This window comes from Wyeomyia smithii, chromosome 3 (assembly GCF_029784165.1).
Source record: "Wyeomyia smithii strain HCP4-BCI-WySm-NY-G18 chromosome 3, ASM2978416v1, whole genome shotgun sequence".
In the NCBI taxonomy this organism is placed as follows: Eukaryota; Metazoa; Arthropoda; class Insecta; order Diptera; family Culicidae; genus Wyeomyia; species Wyeomyia smithii.
Window position 1 is genome coordinate 22146347 of NC_073696.1, and position 16815 is coordinate 22163161.

The 16815-nt window shown below is 44.6% G+C and overlaps 1 protein-coding gene across 4 annotated transcripts in view; it reads left to right on the plus strand.

Moving 5' to 3' along the window:
* The window catches only part of LOC129726883 (E3 ubiquitin-protein ligase Ufd4), a 57223-nt gene extending 41238 nt beyond the window's left edge, over window positions 1–15985 (plus strand). Inside the window, exons 3-12 of one of the 4 annotated variants that reach the window (XM_055684082.1) lie at window positions 2269–2408; window positions 2521–4070; window positions 4127–4263; window positions 4449–4871; window positions 7496–7982; window positions 8236–8271; window positions 8478–8818; window positions 8878–13353; window positions 13412–14469; window positions 14533–15985. In XM_055684082.1, the coding sequence (XP_055540057.1) occupies window positions 2269–2408; window positions 2521–4070; window positions 4127–4263; window positions 4449–4871; window positions 7496–7982; window positions 8236–8271; window positions 8478–8818; window positions 8878–13353; window positions 13412–14469; window positions 14533–14815 (8931 nt within the window). In that variant the 3' untranslated portion in view covers window positions 14816–15985. The remainder of the gene's footprint in view (window positions 1–2268; window positions 2409–2520; window positions 4071–4126; window positions 4264–4448; window positions 4872–7495; window positions 7983–8235; window positions 8272–8477; window positions 8819–8877; window positions 13354–13411; window positions 14470–14532) is intronic. The other 3 variants (XM_055684083.1, XM_055684084.1, XM_055684085.1) reach the window with 3 other exon arrangements.
* The last annotated feature ends 830 nt before the right edge of the window (window positions 15986–16815 follow it).

Below are 16815 nucleotides of genomic sequence, written 5' to 3' on the forward strand. Positions count from 1 at the left end.
TTTAGAAGCATTGGGAGAGATTTTCCACTTTTGCAAGTAGGAAGAAAAAATATCTAAACTTTTCTGCAATCGACTGCATATGACACGAAGGCTTTTTCCTTTTACGGAAATGCTTGTGTCATCGCAGAACAATGACTTTGTGCATCCTGGAGGCAAATCAGGAAGATCTGAAGTGAATATGTTGTACAGGACTGGACCCAAGACTGAACCTTGAGGTACACCTGCTCTGACAGGACATCTATCAGATTTTGAATTCTGATAGACAACCTGCAGAGTTCGATCAGTAAGATAATTTTTCAAAATTTTGATTAGGAAAATTGGAAAATTAAAAGTTTGCAATTTCGCAATCAAACCTTTATGCCAAACACTGTCGAATTCTTTTTCTATGTCTAAAAGAGCAGCTCCAGTGGAATAACCTTCAGATTTGTTAGCTCGTATCATATTAGTAACTCTGAGCAATTGATGAGTAGTGGAATGCCCATGGCGAAATCCAAACTGTTCATCTGCAAAAATTGAATTTTCGTTGATGTGTGACATCATTCTGTTAAGAATAATTCTCTCAAACAGTTTACTTATTGAAGAAAGCAAACTGATTGGTCGATAACTTGAAACTTCAGCTGGATTCTTATCCGGTTTTAAAATTGGAGTAATTTTTGCATTTTTCCATAATTTGGGAAAATATGCAATTTTGAAGCAGCAATTGAAAATTTTCACTAAAAATTCCATTGTGCTCTCAGGGAGATGTTTGATTAGTATATTAAAGATTCCATCGTCACCTTTCATATTTTTGAAATTTTTAATAATTGATTTTACTTCATTCAAGTTAGTTTCAATTATTTCTGCAGGTAAAAAGTTCTGGGAAGAAATTAAATCAAATTGACGTGTGACTTCATTTTCAATTGGACTCACAAAATTCAAATTTAAGTTATGAACACTCTCAAACTGCTGAGCAAGTCTTTGAGCCTTTTGTTCATTGAATACAAGAAAACGTTAACCATCTTTTAAAACTGGAATAGGCTTTGAAGGTTTCTTAAGAATCTTCGACAGCTTCCGAAAGGGTTTTGAATATGGTTTAAATTTTTCAACTTTAGTCTCAAAATTTTGATTTCTCAGAAGAGTAAATCTATGTTTAATCTCTTCAGTCGAATATCACTGCACGAATCCTTCTTGTACCTATCGTAGTAGCCCATATTACAGCGCGCCTAAAGCGAGCATTCATGTTGTTGTTGTTCAATTGCTGCAATCTCGTTCTTTGTTTTCATCTACTACACCAAAGACCCTTCCGGGGCAAGATCAAGTAGGTCAGGTCAGAGAGGAGAAGACTATTCACACAGCAATTATCTCGGCTGAAATATCAGACTGCACCAATATATAATTGACTGAGCCATTCGTGTTTCTCTCTCTCACTTTTTTCGAACGTGGTGTGGATCCTACTTACAGTTTAGTAGAGCGGAGCGAGGACAAACACTGGCGGTCAGCGGGCAAAATGAATCACCATTAGTGCTTGAATTATGTGCTCCGCTGCCGCGCTGTTTGTACTGACCGCGTGCCCAATGAGTCTGGGCGTGCAGCATCCATTGGTACATAATCAGCTGAGCTCGCGGCAGCTGCACGCTGCCGCCGGCGAAAAATCAGCAGTGTATGATGTTTTTTGGCTCTCGAGTCGATACGATTTACCATTGCATGACTGGTGAAGGCGACGGCGGTTGTGACACTCACTGTCTGTCTGGTTGCCCATCCGAGGAAATCGTTCCATGTAGGCTACCAGCAAGCTAATAGGCCAACCATCCATCGACAGACAGACGGTGCGGTTTAGTTACGTTACACAGATCCAATTTACATAACCCCATTAAGATGAAGTCGCAACAAACTACTCTGCACTATGGTTTGGCGCTCGAGAGTTTGTTTCATCCCTCCTCCCATTGACGACTAGTTTCCTAGCTGCAGCGGTGACCTACATTCCACCCAAATCAAAGCAAAACGACGTACCTCAGCTTTAGATTAGTACTTTCCTTTTCCTGCTTCTCAGCTGTAATCTAACTAGCAGCACACTCTCTGTTGATGCTAGCCCATTCAAGGCTTAAGTGGTTTTAGAATTTAAACAAGTGTTTCACTCACGAAACGATAAATCGTGCTGCAGCAGATTTTATAATGCCTTCCTATTAATGTTGGAATAATCTGCTCGCACTCTGCATTCACGCACGCGGTAAAGATGAAGCGTTTAATTATACATTTTATCGTTTTCTCTTCTCCCCTTTCCCTTTCCAGATGGGTGACGTCGATCCGGAAACGCTACTAGAATGGCTCTCGATGGGCCAGGGCGACGAGCGGGACATGCAGTTGATCGCCCTGGAACAGCTCTGCATGTTGCTGCTCATGTCCGACAATGTGGATCGGTGTTTCGAGAGGTAAGTCGCGTCCCATTATGAGTGTTGTACTGTAATACTGCTCTATTTTTAGCTTTGTCGTTCGGAACTTCTCAATGATACAGCTATAATACTAAAATACAAATCTTTTCAGTTGTCCACCGCGGACATTCTTACCGGCACTATGCAAAATATTTCTGGATGAGCTGGCGCCGGAAAACGTGCTGGAAGTAACGGCGCGTGCCATTACCTACTACCTGGACGTATCATCCGAGTGCACACGGCGAATCGTCGCGATCGATGGTGCTATCAAAGCGATCTGCAACCGGTTGGTGGTGGCGGATCTCGAAAGTCGAACTAGTCGTGATCTGGCCGAACAGTGCATCAAGGTGCTGGAACTGATTTGCACCCGCGAAGCAGGAGCAGTGTTCGAAGGCGGCGGACTAAGCTGTGTCCTTTCGTTCATCCGCGACAACGGATCGCAAATCCACAAAGACACACTCCACTCGGCGATGGCTGTGGTGTCGAGGCTGTGTACCAAGGTTGAACCGCAAGGCGCAAATGTACAGACCTGTGTAGAAAGCCTTAGTACGCTGCTTCAACACGAAGATTCGCTGGTGGCAGATGGGGCACTGAAATGTTTCGCCTCGGTGGCAGATCGCTTCACAAGGAAAGGTGTCGATCCTGCACCATTGGCAGAGTATGGTCTGGTGACTGAACTATTAAATCGTTTGAGCAATGCAGCCGGTGCACAAAACGCAACCCTTGTCGCTGGCTCAAGTGGAACGCCTAATTCTTCTAATCAGTCCAATAGTCAGGAAGCAGCTTCAACGGCACAGCTTTCATCGTCGGCACCAAAGACGCAGGGAGCGGCTGAAGCTGGTCGATCCAGCCAATCTATTGCTACCACAATATCTTTGCTATCCACTCTTTGTCGGGGATCGCCGTCCATCACTCACGATCTGCTTAGGTCAAACCTACCGGAAGCGATGGAACGGGCCTTCAAAGGCGATGAACGATGCGTGCTGGATTGTATGCGGTTAGCTGATCTCATTCTCTTGTTACTGTTTGAGGGCCGGCAAGCTCTTGGTCGGGTTGGTGGGTCAAGCGGTCAGTTGGCACCACGCGTGCGAAGGGCAGATTCCAGTACGGAACGAACACATCGACAGCTTATCGATTGCATTAGAAGTAAAGACACGGAAGCCCTCATCGAAGCTATCGAATCGGGTGGAATCGATGTCAACTGTATGGACGATGTCGGCCAAACCCTGCTGAACTGGGCTTCGGCTTTCGGTACTCTCGAAATGGTGGAATTCCTATGTGATAAAGGTGCTGACGTAAACAAGGGCCAGCGAAGTTCCTCTCTGCATTATGCGGCATGCTTCGGTCGGCCGGGCATTGCCAAAGTGCTGCTAAAGCACGGTGCCAATCCAGACTTGCGTGACGAGGACGGTAAAACACCCCTCGATAAGGCCCGTGAACGACCAGACGAAGGCCATCGGGAAGTCGCAACTATCCTTCAGTCGCCCGGTGAATGGATGACAGCCGCTACCAGGTCGGATATGAAAAGTGACGCAGAAGATGGTGACAACGAACCGCGGGGCGACCCAGAGATGGCTCCGGTGTATCTGAAGTTCTTTTTACCTATATTTTGTAAGACGTTCCAAAGCACAATGCTGGCCAGTGTACGGCGCTCGAGCTTAGGTAAGATGTTGTCGCGTCGGTTAGGATGCCCTATTAATCACCCTCCTGGTTTGCAGGTTTGATTAAGAAAATGATTCAGTACGTCCAGTCGGAAATGCTGTCCAGGCTGTGCTCCTCCGAGGGGTTGCAAAGTCACGAACAAAGCCTGGGAACGTTACTAGTCGAAGTCGTCGCCAGTGTCCTAGACAACGAGGTAAGCTAATAACGCCCAACTGCTCCCTATCTGCCGAGCACACTAACCACCTTTCACAGTGCCAATTGGTATTTTTGCGCTCTAAATTCGTAAGCCACGCCACATCCAAAAAGCGTCACGAAAACCTAGTTGTCGTGAGGAATTGTTCGATACAATTACTAAAGTGATTTCACTATGGCTTGCAGATAAGCTACAGCTGGCCATCGCAGCCAACACCGTCTCTACTGCCCTTACCCGTTCCCCCTCCTCCAATCACTAGTAGCACTAGCATTCTAGCCAGGTATAGTTGTGCGGACAAAGTGAGCAAGTATGTTCAGAATATAAGGCTGCAACAGCAGCAGCAGCAACAGCAGCAGCACCAAAACAGCCAACCCCAGCCGCGCCGTAACTTTAGCTCTTACATAATTCCTCCGCCACCGCCGATGCTACCGCTGACCTCGACTCCGGTGGTATCTGCGGCCAACGGAAACTGCCATCAGCAGCAACAACAACAACAACAGCGAGAACAGCACCACGACAACCACGGTCGGGATGTCGTCGGAAAAAGCAATAACAACGGCAAAACTTCCTCTTGTACTCAAAGCAATTGGTCTGACCTTAGCATTGCGGTAATGATGCTTGATGAATTCGTTGATGTTTTTTCTATTAATTACTCTTAGCGCTACGTTTCGTTACTCTTTGACTACTTTCATCAATCTCAAGAATAACAGCCTCTCTCATTGTTAGGAAATGTATCCGATACTTTTTGTCGAAGTTGTTATCAAAAAAAAAAACGTCAGATGAACTTGCGGAATGTTACGATCGAGCAAACTGAAAGGGATTTTTCTCGTACGGAAACGGAATGATACTTGGTAGAATTGATGGACAACAACGAAAACAATTGCCATAACGTTTTTCTCATAAAAATTTGGTTTTAAGTGATTTCTACTTGAAATAATAAATAGAGATAGAGGACAACGTGAGTTTTTTTAAATTTACAAGCTCATAAAAATGGATAGCACTTTAACTTTGCATAGAGAAATAAAACCTATCAAATAAAGAACGAATGGATTTGACAAATAAGTTATTGCAGCCAACTCCCCATATCTCGATGTTGAAGGGATATAGGGAGATTACGAGATATCGAGAAAAAAGTTTATCCAGAGTACTTTATCAAATAACAGTGAATTAACATTCTCAAATTGAAGAACAATGAGCAAGTGGGCCACTTCATGCACAGGTCATTCCGCGTGCATGAGACAAACGCATTTACCGTACAGTGCCCATTCACCGTTAGGGTTCCATTCACCGCTCACTTTTCACTTGGAAGTTATTTTTTCCCATAAAAAAACACACTTTTTGAAAAATAGTGTGAAGTGTGTTTTGTTATGGAAAAATAACTTTTAAAGTGAAAAGTGAGCGGTGAATGGAACCCTTACGATGAATGGGCACTGCACGTTAATTAGAGTTCTTACACCAACACAAAACACAAGTTGAATAAGTCTTATGGAACTTCGCTTAAATTATGAGACTCCGAGCTCCCGAGCAAATTCGTGGACTTTTCTTGAAGTATTAGACAAGGAAAGAATCCATTTCAGATAAACATTTCAAGAGGTCCTATCTGTTTTCATTGCTTTTCTGGAGCGTCTTTTAATTTTGGTAATGGTTCAGCTTTAGTTACTCTCCCAAGCATGGTTTTCGTTCAGAAAGCTGAGGTGATCCCTTCGCTATCAACTTGTGCAAATAACGTGTCATAAAAGGTGTGTAATAAGTTGTGGTGATTGAATGGAAGTGGTCGATCAAAAAACCTATCAAAGCAGATAGGACCTTTTGAAATGTTTCTCTAGATTTATCTTATAACGAATTTCTTTATTCCACTGTGTGCGGGCAAAACTGCCGAGGAATAATAAAACGTCATCGCCATTTAAGACGCAAGTAAGAAAGAGATGCTAGATAATTGTTTACGAACTTAGCACGTGCGGTGGTGGGTTGAAGCTGACAAATTTTATAGTGCACTTCGGGCAGCACGGCAGGTCAAAACTGGGTCGAAATCGCGCGAATAAAGAAGGGTTTTGACAGCAGTTAGTGCGCTTCCAGGTCAAAACTAGGTGAGCTGGTGGAATAAAGAAATTCGCTATTAGTCCTTGAATACAGTCAACACAGTGCTTCGAGGAATACCGAATATTTTTGCGATTTTGGAAAACACCGCCCTGCCTCTGTGGGCATACTTAAAACTGGTAGTTTCCGATTACCACCATTTGACTCCATGTTCCGTTGAACAATTAATAAAACTGAATGTGACCCTTCGAAATATGAAGAGACGAAATAGAGGTTGGTTTCTTCGCGACACCAGGTGGTATTTTTAAAATTGATAAACATTTTTGAGAGAGCCTTTTCTTATTTTTTTATTTTTTCACGGCCCTCTGTGATTATTTAACAGCAAATTTATGTATAAAATTATATGCCACGATGCTTGAATGAAGGATTTTTCCTAAAAAACGCGAAACAGTTTGAAAACTAAACAAAAAAGCGTTGAGTGGATCACATCATTTGACTGTTTTATTGAGATGAACCGATTCGAAGCTTTCCGCAAGTTGTCAATTGTAAATTCATTATCCCGAGAACATGCTCAACAATTCATTATCAAAATAAGTGTTGATGTTGGCGAATTTTGGCTCTCTTGACTGTTGCTACTACAACAACTACTACTACTACGACCCCACCAAGAGCACCTACAATCCTTAGTCAAAATTAGCCTGTTAATTTCATTAATATTAGCTCACAATTTCAACGCCGACGGAAAAAAAGGAGTTAAACTTTTAAATTTAATCGTAACGTCCCCTGATATTCTCTGTAGCAGTTACTAATAGAAACAAAACAAACAAACATATCATCGGTTGCATCAGTTAGGAGAGAGCCATTCCTTCCACCACCCATCGATTGGCCGAAATCCCTAATCAGCAGCGGTAGCAGACGCAGAAGAGCAAAACATGTCGCGGTTGTTATTGCTTTTCCTACCGTATTCACTCACTCAGCTCACAGTGTTGTTAATTACTTTGTTGTATTAGCCTTATTGCAAAACCCCTTTTACTTAGCTACTCACAAAACCCCACTAAAACAAGCGAGATTGTCCGTTTTTGCCGTGTGTGTTTGTGTTGCTAACTTTGATAACCTTTGGCAGTGAAATCGATCCCAAACTTTCATACGGAACCGCTAACAACATTAGATTCTCTGTTTTTTTTTATTGCTCTAGGATGACGAGGATGGCCACCTGGTGGTGCTTACTATTATCGAAGAGCTTATGTCGAAGACGCAAAGTGATTTTCTCGACCACTTCGCCCGGCTAGGAGTGTTCTCCAAAGTGCAAGCCCTGATGGGTGACGCAAGTAGCTTCAGCGGTGGTGATTCGGACAATAATGATGTGATCAAATCGGAAGATGCGAAAACAACTGTTAGCAGCAGCTCCCAAGATGCAACCAATGCTGTGGTGGCTCCCGTTGCTATTCCTCCACAGGCAGCGGCCAGTACCGTGGAAGATGCCAAAGAAATTCTCCCCGGCAAGGCTTATCATTGGCGCGACTGGAGCATTTGTCGTGGACGGGACTGTTTGTACGTGTGGTCGGATTCGGCTGCTCTGGAACTTTCCAATGGCTCCAACGGATGGTTCCGGTTTATATTGGATGGCAAGCTGGCTACTATGTACTCTAGCGGAAGTCCGGAGAATGGTAGCGATAGTTCCGGTGAGTCTCCGTAATACTGCACGTGCGCGTGCGTGTGTGTTTTTGCATGATGTTGATCCATTGACCGAATGACTGACTTGCATGTCAATGGGGCTTCTGCACCTGGCTACGCATTCGTTGTGACACTACCCTAGTGGTGTCGTAATCCAGTTCATAACTCCGCCGCTAAATTTTCGTTCAGTGTTGTGTTAACTTTCAGACCATGTTTCTGTTGATTTATATTTGTTCTCAATCTTGATATTCTCGTTTCCAGGCAAGGGAAGGAGTGCGGATTCCTTAGCCGGCGAAGGTGAGATTAGAACAATCAAAACATAATATGGTTAACACAAAAACACACGCACACATTAAGCATTGTTCTGCCCCATGCGAGCCAAAAAAAAGTCCCAACTGATTTGTTTTGTTTGAATTGAACAATAGTTAGCATGTAGTCCTATACACTATCGAAGGTTCTGTTGTATTCAGTAAGACACCAACCCTCATTGACTTCACCCACAGAAAACCGCGGAGAGTTCCTGGAGAAACTGCAACGAGCACGAGGTGCTGTGCGCCAGGGAACCGTGTCGCAGCCGATCTTGTCAACACCCAGTCTGTCGCGGATCGTCGTTGGCAATTGGGTACTGCAAAGCCAGAAGGAGCACCAGCTACATATCAACAACTCCGAAGGCCATCAGGTGACTATCCTGCAGGACGAGCTGCCAGGTTTCATCTTCGAGAGCAACCGTGGTACGAAGCATACCTTCACGGCGGAAACCACACTAGGGCCGGATTTCGCTGCCGGTTGGATCAACACTAAGAAAAAAAAGATGCGCTCGAAGGCCGAAGCGCAAAAGTATCAGGTGAGTTGTGTGCTGCAGTATGAGTCCGACTTAAAACTGACGTTTTTTCATTCGCACAGGTGAAAAACATCGCCCGGGACTTGTACAACCGGTACTTCAAGGCAGCGCAGGCCGTTCCGCGGGGTGCCGTCGCCAAGTTGTGCACCATCGTACGGCAAATCGAGTGCGGCTTGGAGGAACAGTGCGCTCCCAGATCGAGCGTACTGCAGGTTCGTGCTATCCAGCAGCAGACGGTCGGTAGCTCCTGGCAGGAGAAGTTGTACAACGCCCTCAACGATCTCGTGCAACTACTTAACGAAGACGGTGTTATCAGTGCCTACGAGATGCACAGCTCCGGTTTGGTTCAAGCACTGGTGGCGGTTCTGTCCAAAAACTACTGGGAGCTTGGCATGAATCGAAGCCGCGCGAATAAGTACCAAAAACAAAGGATATCTATATTTAAAAAGTGCATGTATGGTGATTCGAAGAACGGTAAAAATACGGCTAGCATCCTGGTGCAGAAGCTAGTGTCCGTACTGGAGAGCATTGAAAAGCTACCGGTTTATATGTACGATTCACCTGGAGGAAGCTACGGACTGCAGATACTCACTAAAAGACTTAGTTTCCGATTGGAACGAGCTGCCTGCGAGCAGACTCTGTTCGATCGAACTGGTAGGAATTTAAAGATGGAACCGTTGGCTACGGTCGGACAGTTGAATAAGTACCTGCTGAAGATGGTGGCCAAGCAGTGGTACGATATGGATCGTTCCTCATTCCTGTTTCTAAAGAAACTGAAAGATACAAAAGCAGGTGGCGTTCAGTTCAAACATCAGCACGATTTTGACGAAAACGGTATTGTTTACTATATCGGAACTAATGGAAAATCTACGGAGTGGGTGAACCCAGCTCAATACGGCCTGGTGACGGTTACAAGCAGCGAAGGGAAACAGCTTCCCTACGGCAAGCTAGAAGACATCCTATCACGGGACAGTGTCAGCGTAAATTGTCACACTAAAGACAATAAAAAATCGTGGTTTGCGATCGATTTGGGAATGTACGTAATCCCGACAGCGTACACATTGCGCCATGCTCGCGGATATGGTCGATCTGCCTTGCGAAACTGGATGTTCCAAATGTCGAAAGATGGAATCAGCTGGGTTACCATGTTGACGCACACCGATGACAAGAGTTTGGCAGAACCGGGAAGCACCTGTACCTGGCCTATCGAGTGTTCTGCTGACGAGCAGCAGGGATATCGTCATGTTCGTATCCATCAGAACGGTAGAAACGCCTCCGGACAGACACACTATCTGAGCTTGAGTGGCTTTGAGATCTACGGAAAAGTCACCTCCGTATGTGAGGATATGGGTAAAGCAGCAGCCAAAGAGAACGAAGCAAAGCTGCGTAAGGAGCGTCGTCAAATTCGAGCTCAACTGAAGTACATAACGCAGGGTGCTCGGGTGATTCGTGGAGTCGACTGGCACTGGGATGATCAGGATGGAAGCCCTCCTGGAGAAGGTACGGTAACCGGTGAAATACACAACGGATGGATCGATGTCAAATGGGATCATGGTTTGAGAAATTCCTATCGCATGGGAGCAGAGGGAAAGTACGACCTAAAACTAGCGAACGGAGATAATCTTAACGCGTCGTACGACCTGAACAACTCGGGCGTAGGACTAGCTCCAATAGGCGGCGGAACGGCCGTTTCCTCAGCTAAGAAGGCCTACGATAAGTCGCTTAATGTTCTAACTAGTCGTAAATCAAGCTCCACACCTAGTCTACCGGAAGCAACGGAAAACAAGTCTTCCGTAGCTTCGACAGAACAGGCCACCTCGGTGGATAATCTCGCTTGGAAGCAAGCAGTCGAAGTGATCGCAGAGAATGTACTCTCGTGTGCTCGCTCCGACCTGGCCAATACCAGTGGAGGAAGCAGCAGCAATGACTTGTCCGCTCCGGGCACGAACAACAATAACCTGAACAATCAAGAAGTTTCGGTGATTGTGCATTCGCTGGGTGAACGCGGCAACATACCCGATTTGTCACAGATAAATACAAGCACTTCCACGCTAGTCTCAGATCTCGCAACCATTACGGAAAATTTGACCCTTTCGGATAATATCAAGAACAACATAAGCGTTGCGGGTGGAACACAGTTTGTTAGTAACTTTGGTACTCAGTTGGCAGCTTGCTCCTCTTCATCCTCAACAGAAGAAAACAACAAAACCAACAACATTAACGAAACCAATAATAAAATCAATCTGAACAACAGCAGTAGCAGCAGCTCCGGTAAAACAGCCTATCTCCCCACCAAGCTAGACGTGCTGGACAAAATGCGCGAGGGTGTCGACATGCTTCGCAACAACACGAACAATCTACTTTCGTCAGAATTACTAACGCAATCAAATTTGCTGTCGTCGGTGAAGATTGCTCTTCCAACGCCGCAAGTCGCAAATTTGCAACCACCCAACGCTGGCACTATCTTCGTCGCCAGCACTAGTACCAGCAATAGCACGACCGCCGATAAGACAGCTCAGGCCGGGGAGATCAAATTTAACAATACCATCAACAACAACGGCGTATCCGTCGGTGGGGTCACCAAAAAGGTGCTGAATGAAATGAAGCAAATGTCGATGGAAACAACGGACGATCGTGACGTTGCTAATAACCTGCGCAATAACATCGTTCTGGTTGACAACGCCGAGGCTGGAAGTTCGAAAGAGACCACACCAAACCCGGATTCTCCATCGTCGGTCATAGCAGCCAATCCGATGAGCGTAAGCGTTCCGAATCTAACCAGTAACGAAAGCAATGTACCCCCTGAATCACAGACACCCCCTGGACTGCTGGAAACCTTCGCTGCCATTGCCCGCAGACGAACATCCGGAAGTTCTGGCTCCCATCCGCAGCATCACCATCAGCAGCATCAACAGCCTCAGTCGATGGTCGGTGGAAACGGTTCAGCTGGTAGCAGTGGTGCCTCCAATCAAAACCAACCAAACAATCAACTTAGCAGCGTGGCTTCAAACATTCAAGCCGGCAGTGGCTTCTTCCCCAGGGGACCGAACTCCGTTACTAGTCTGGTTAAGTTAGCATTATCCAGCAATTTCCACAGTGGTCTACTCAGCACGGCTCAAAGTTATCCTAGTTTGTCAAGTTCATCAAATAATTCCAACCAATCGGTCGGCGGAACGGGAGTCGGAACAATTGGGAACAATAACTCCAATTCCGGTGTAGGATCGAACACTGGCACCGCCACACAAACGGGATCCGGTCAAACCGCTGTACTGAATCCGGCCCTCACAATGAGCCTAACCTCGACTAGTAGCGACAGCGAACAGGTTTCTCTGGAAGACTTCCTAGAACAGTGCCGTGCACCTACTCTACTTGGTGATTTGGAAGACGATGAAGACATGGAAGATGAGAATGACGACGACGAAAACGAAGATGAATACGAGGAAGTAGGCAACACCCTGCTCCAGGTAATGGTATCCCGAAATTTGCTTTCATTTATGGATGAAGAAACGCTGGAGAATCGTTTGGCGGCAGCCGGCAAGCGTAAATCCTGGGACGATGAGTTTGTGCTAAAGCGACAGTTCTCAGCGCTGATTCCGGCTTTCGATCCACGCCCTGGGCGAACAAACGTCAACCAAACTAGTGATTTGGATATACCGGCTCCTGGTGCATCAGCGGACGGAGGTAACGCAAGTGGTCATTCAGAGCATGCACCGCTACCGCAACCATCACTGGCTTTGCTGCTCCGCGGACCGAATATCAACGGGGTAACAGATGTAGAGATTCCTCTCTCTCAACCGGATTGGACAATTTTCCGTGCCGTCCAGGAACTGATACTTCAAACCAACATGACCAAGCAGGATAAGTTCCGTAAAATATGGCAACCAACTTACACCATCGTCTATCGGGAAGCTGGGGCAGGCAACTCCTCCTGTCGCGAAGATTTCAGCAGTGGTGAAGAAGGTCGCACAACACCGGTGGTTTCTATGTTCTCCCAGCGAAGTGGTGGCTCAACTCTGTCCCCCAGTTCACCCATTCCCGGTACACCTTCAAACACAACTGGCAGCCACTGCACCGTCGAGGATGTCTTGCAGCTTCTGGGTCAGTTGAACGCCATCAATCAGACGTTGACATCTTCGCCATCAAACAACGACAAGAATCTCATTCCGGACGTGGAAAGCAGCAATTTGAATGCGGACATTTTCATGAGCAAGAAAATCACCAACAAACTGCAGCAGCAGATTCAAGATCCGCTAGTGCTGGCCAGTGGAAGTCTACCGAAATGGTGCGAGAATTACAACCAAAGCTGTCCGTTCCTGTTTCCATTCGAAACACGTCAGCTGTACTTCAACTGTACGGCTTTTGGAGCCTCCCGAAGCATCGTATGGCTGCAGTCGCAGCGTGACGTAAACCTCGAACGACAGCGAGCTCCCGGTTTGAGCCCAAGACATGCCGAACAGCACGAGTTCCGGGTTGGGCGACTGAAGCACGAACGTGTTAAAGTGCCGCGTGGGGAAAACCTGCTCGAGTGGGCTCAACAGGTAAGCTAAAATGAAGTGCAAGGTGATTTGATTTTCATATTATTTTTTTCATTTCTAGGTTATGAAGGTGCATTGTAATCGTAAATCCGTTTTGGAGGTGGAATTCGTTGGCGAGGAAGGAACCGGGTTGGGTCCTACGTTAGAATTTTACGCTTTGGTAGCAGCCGAGCTGCAGCGAAGTGATCTTGGTATGTGGCTGTGCGATGATGAACCGAAATTGATTGAAGACGAGATCGACCTGGGTGAAGGTAGCAAGCCGATCGGCTACTACGTGAGACGTTCAACGGGTCTCTTCCCGGCGCCTCTCCCGCAAGAGTCAGAAATTTGTGATTTTGTATCTAACTACTTTTGGTTCCTGGGAGTGTTTCTCGCGAAGGTACTGCAAGACGGTCGGCTGGTAGATCTTCCGCTGTCCAACAGCTTCCTGCAACTACTCTGTCACAACAAATCTATTGTGCGGGATTCGCTAGGAGGTAATTCCTGCAAAACTGCCCTGAATGACGACATCATGATTTCTTCTCTAATGTCGGAAGACAGCGACCGAGATCTGGTCGATTCCTATCAATCCAAACTAGCTAATGATGGTTGTTGGTACGACGGAATTCTCTCGCAGGAGAATCTACAGGAAATTGATTCAATTCGGTATGAATTCCTGAAGGAACTCCAGGAACTAGTACAACAAAAACAAAACATCGAACAAAACGACGATCTTAGCTCGGAGGAAAAGCTTCTGCAAATCAGTGAGTTGAAGTTCAACACCAAAACCGGAAGTGTGGCTCTAGAAGATCTGGCTCTTACTTTCACCTATCTGCCGAGCTCCAAGAACTATGGCTACCAGTCGGCGGATTTGATTCCGAACGGGTCCAACATCGACGTCACGATTAGCAATGTCGAAGAGTATTGCAATTTAACGATAAACTTCTGCCTCCAGGAGGGCATTTCCAAGCAACTGGCCGCATTCCATCGAGGCTTTTGTGAAGTGTTCCCGTTGAACAAATTGGCCGCCTTCACACCAGAGGAAATCCGTAAAATGCTCTGCGGCGAGCAAAACCCTGAATGGACTCGGGATGACATCATAACCTACACGGAACCAAAGCTTGGATATACCAAGGAAAGGTACGTACCTACTTTTTCGTTTGTTGTAGTCGATTTCAAGTGACAGTATTTTTATTCCTCCAGTCCCGGTTTCCTGCGCTTCGTTAATGTTCTGATGGGCATGAGTGCAAGCGAGAGGAAAGCATTTCTGCAGTTCACAACTGGCTGCAGCAGTTTACCACCGGGTGGCTTGGCTAATCTGCATCCCCGCCTCACCGTGGTCCGGAAGGTGGACGCTGGCGAGGGCTCGTATCCATCGGTCAATACCTGTGTCCACTATCTAAAGCTACCGGACTATCCGAACGAGGAAATTCTACGCGAACGACTGCTAACCGCTACGAAGGAAAAAGGATTCCATCTGAACTAGATCGCAGTCTTTTGCCTCCCTCTAAGAGCTGTTTGCTTTAGCAACCAAACTAGAACTACTTTAAATGAAGCCCCTCTATTTCTTGAAAACTAGATATGCTGAATTGATATCCTACACTCTGTACTGTAAAAAAATATTAATAGTGAAAATCAAAAAATATAAAGATATATTTTTAGGTAATGAATTACCCTGACAAAATTATCAAATCAAATCTAAAAAAATCCAAGGATACAATAAATATAATACAAAAGAAATGACATGTTGACGATTACTTAAAGTTATCGATTTGTTGTGGTTTTAAGTTATAAAACACAAAAAAAAAACAATAATTGCAATTCCTTTTGAAGAAGCGTACACGATAAGGTAAATTAAGGATGACAAAATCATACAAAATAAAAGCAGATTGGATAAACGAATGAACAGAGTTTAGATAATGGTTAGCGCCCCATAACTGTGTTTGCTGTGAATAACAAATATGCATCCAAGCTAGAGTTAGTTTGCGAACTGGATCAAGAGACACAGTTTTAAGCAGTAGTCATTTATTATTCGTATCGTTTTTTTTTAATGTAAATAATAATCCGTACATGCCTACATACATACAAACACACCGGAGCCGAAAGTGGACAACAACAAGCAAGGCAAACCTTAACTTGTGTAGACAAAGTCGAGATACTTCAATTTAACTAAGGAAAAAATAACTGACTGGGTGACTAGAGTTTATCTTGTGTTTTGGCTCAAACTTTTCACGTTCACAAAAAGGCATTTTTAGGCAAATCTTCGCTACCTACCAATGAAGGAATGATGGATAGTAACAAAAAGAGACACATTTACTACTACTATTGCTACTCAAAAAAAAAAAAAAAAAAAAAAAAAAAAAAAAAACAACTAAACATACACAGCTTCAGATACACACTTATGATTGAAATTGTTTCAGTTTTTCGATCGAACTAGCAGTGAAATGAGTAAACGCTCTGAGGAATTGGATCGAATCGAGCGACATGAAAGTAATCAATGATAGGCGTGATAGTGAAGTAGAACAAAAAAAGCTACACATACAGAACTCTAGTAAGCTGACAGATCCAGCTGTCAAATCATTGCTATTGAACAACCAACAAACTTCAGTAAACCCTGAAATATATAAACTCATATGAGTAATATTAAAATGTTCAATTGTTGAATCTCTTTTCCCTTCGGTTCGAAAGCATTGCCTTATTCCGTTCTTATGGACCCTATTGCAAAAGTCGAGTAGATTCGACTCGAGCATCAGAAGAGACGAACACAGCCCTATTTTTCGCTGTTCCTAACTCGGGAACATTTGAAGGTTTTCGCTAACTTGTTGCCGTGAAATGTAAAGCAACAACCAGGCGGCGTAGCGCATGTGTTTCTTAACGACATCTGCATTTGAGAAAACAAATAGTGAAAGTCAACTCCCTTCTACATTTCGATCATCAGATCAGAATTTCTTTTCTGGATTTTGGTGGAACTGCTAACGCTGATTAAATTACTTCTAATAAAAAAGTGCGAAAATTTAAACTCGTACGGTCACGCCACCTGAACGTGAGCTTTTTTTTTGTTTCTCGCGAATGAAGTCGTTTAATTTTTTTATTCACTTATTTCTTTTCAGATTAACGTAAGATGATAAGCATTCTTGCTGAAGATAATTTTCGTGCAAATGTACAGATTCATTAAATGGAAAAAATATGTACACATATTAACATAATATACTTTTATTAAATTTGGATTTTGTTTTTCAAGTTTTCCGAGATAGGAAGCAGAACAAGAACAAAATCTTTTTTTTTTTTTTTTTTTTAACTCTAATATTTATTTAGGCCCAACCGCGAAGCATAACGGGGCCGAATATCTTTTGGAGTAGGGAAAAGCCAGCTTGAGTAGAGCCTGTATCCCGACTGCTCCTCCTCAAACAGGCATAAAAACCCTCTCATCTTTTCTCTTTTAAAAATACAATTTAAAAATACATGTCATTTAAGCTTACGACTAAC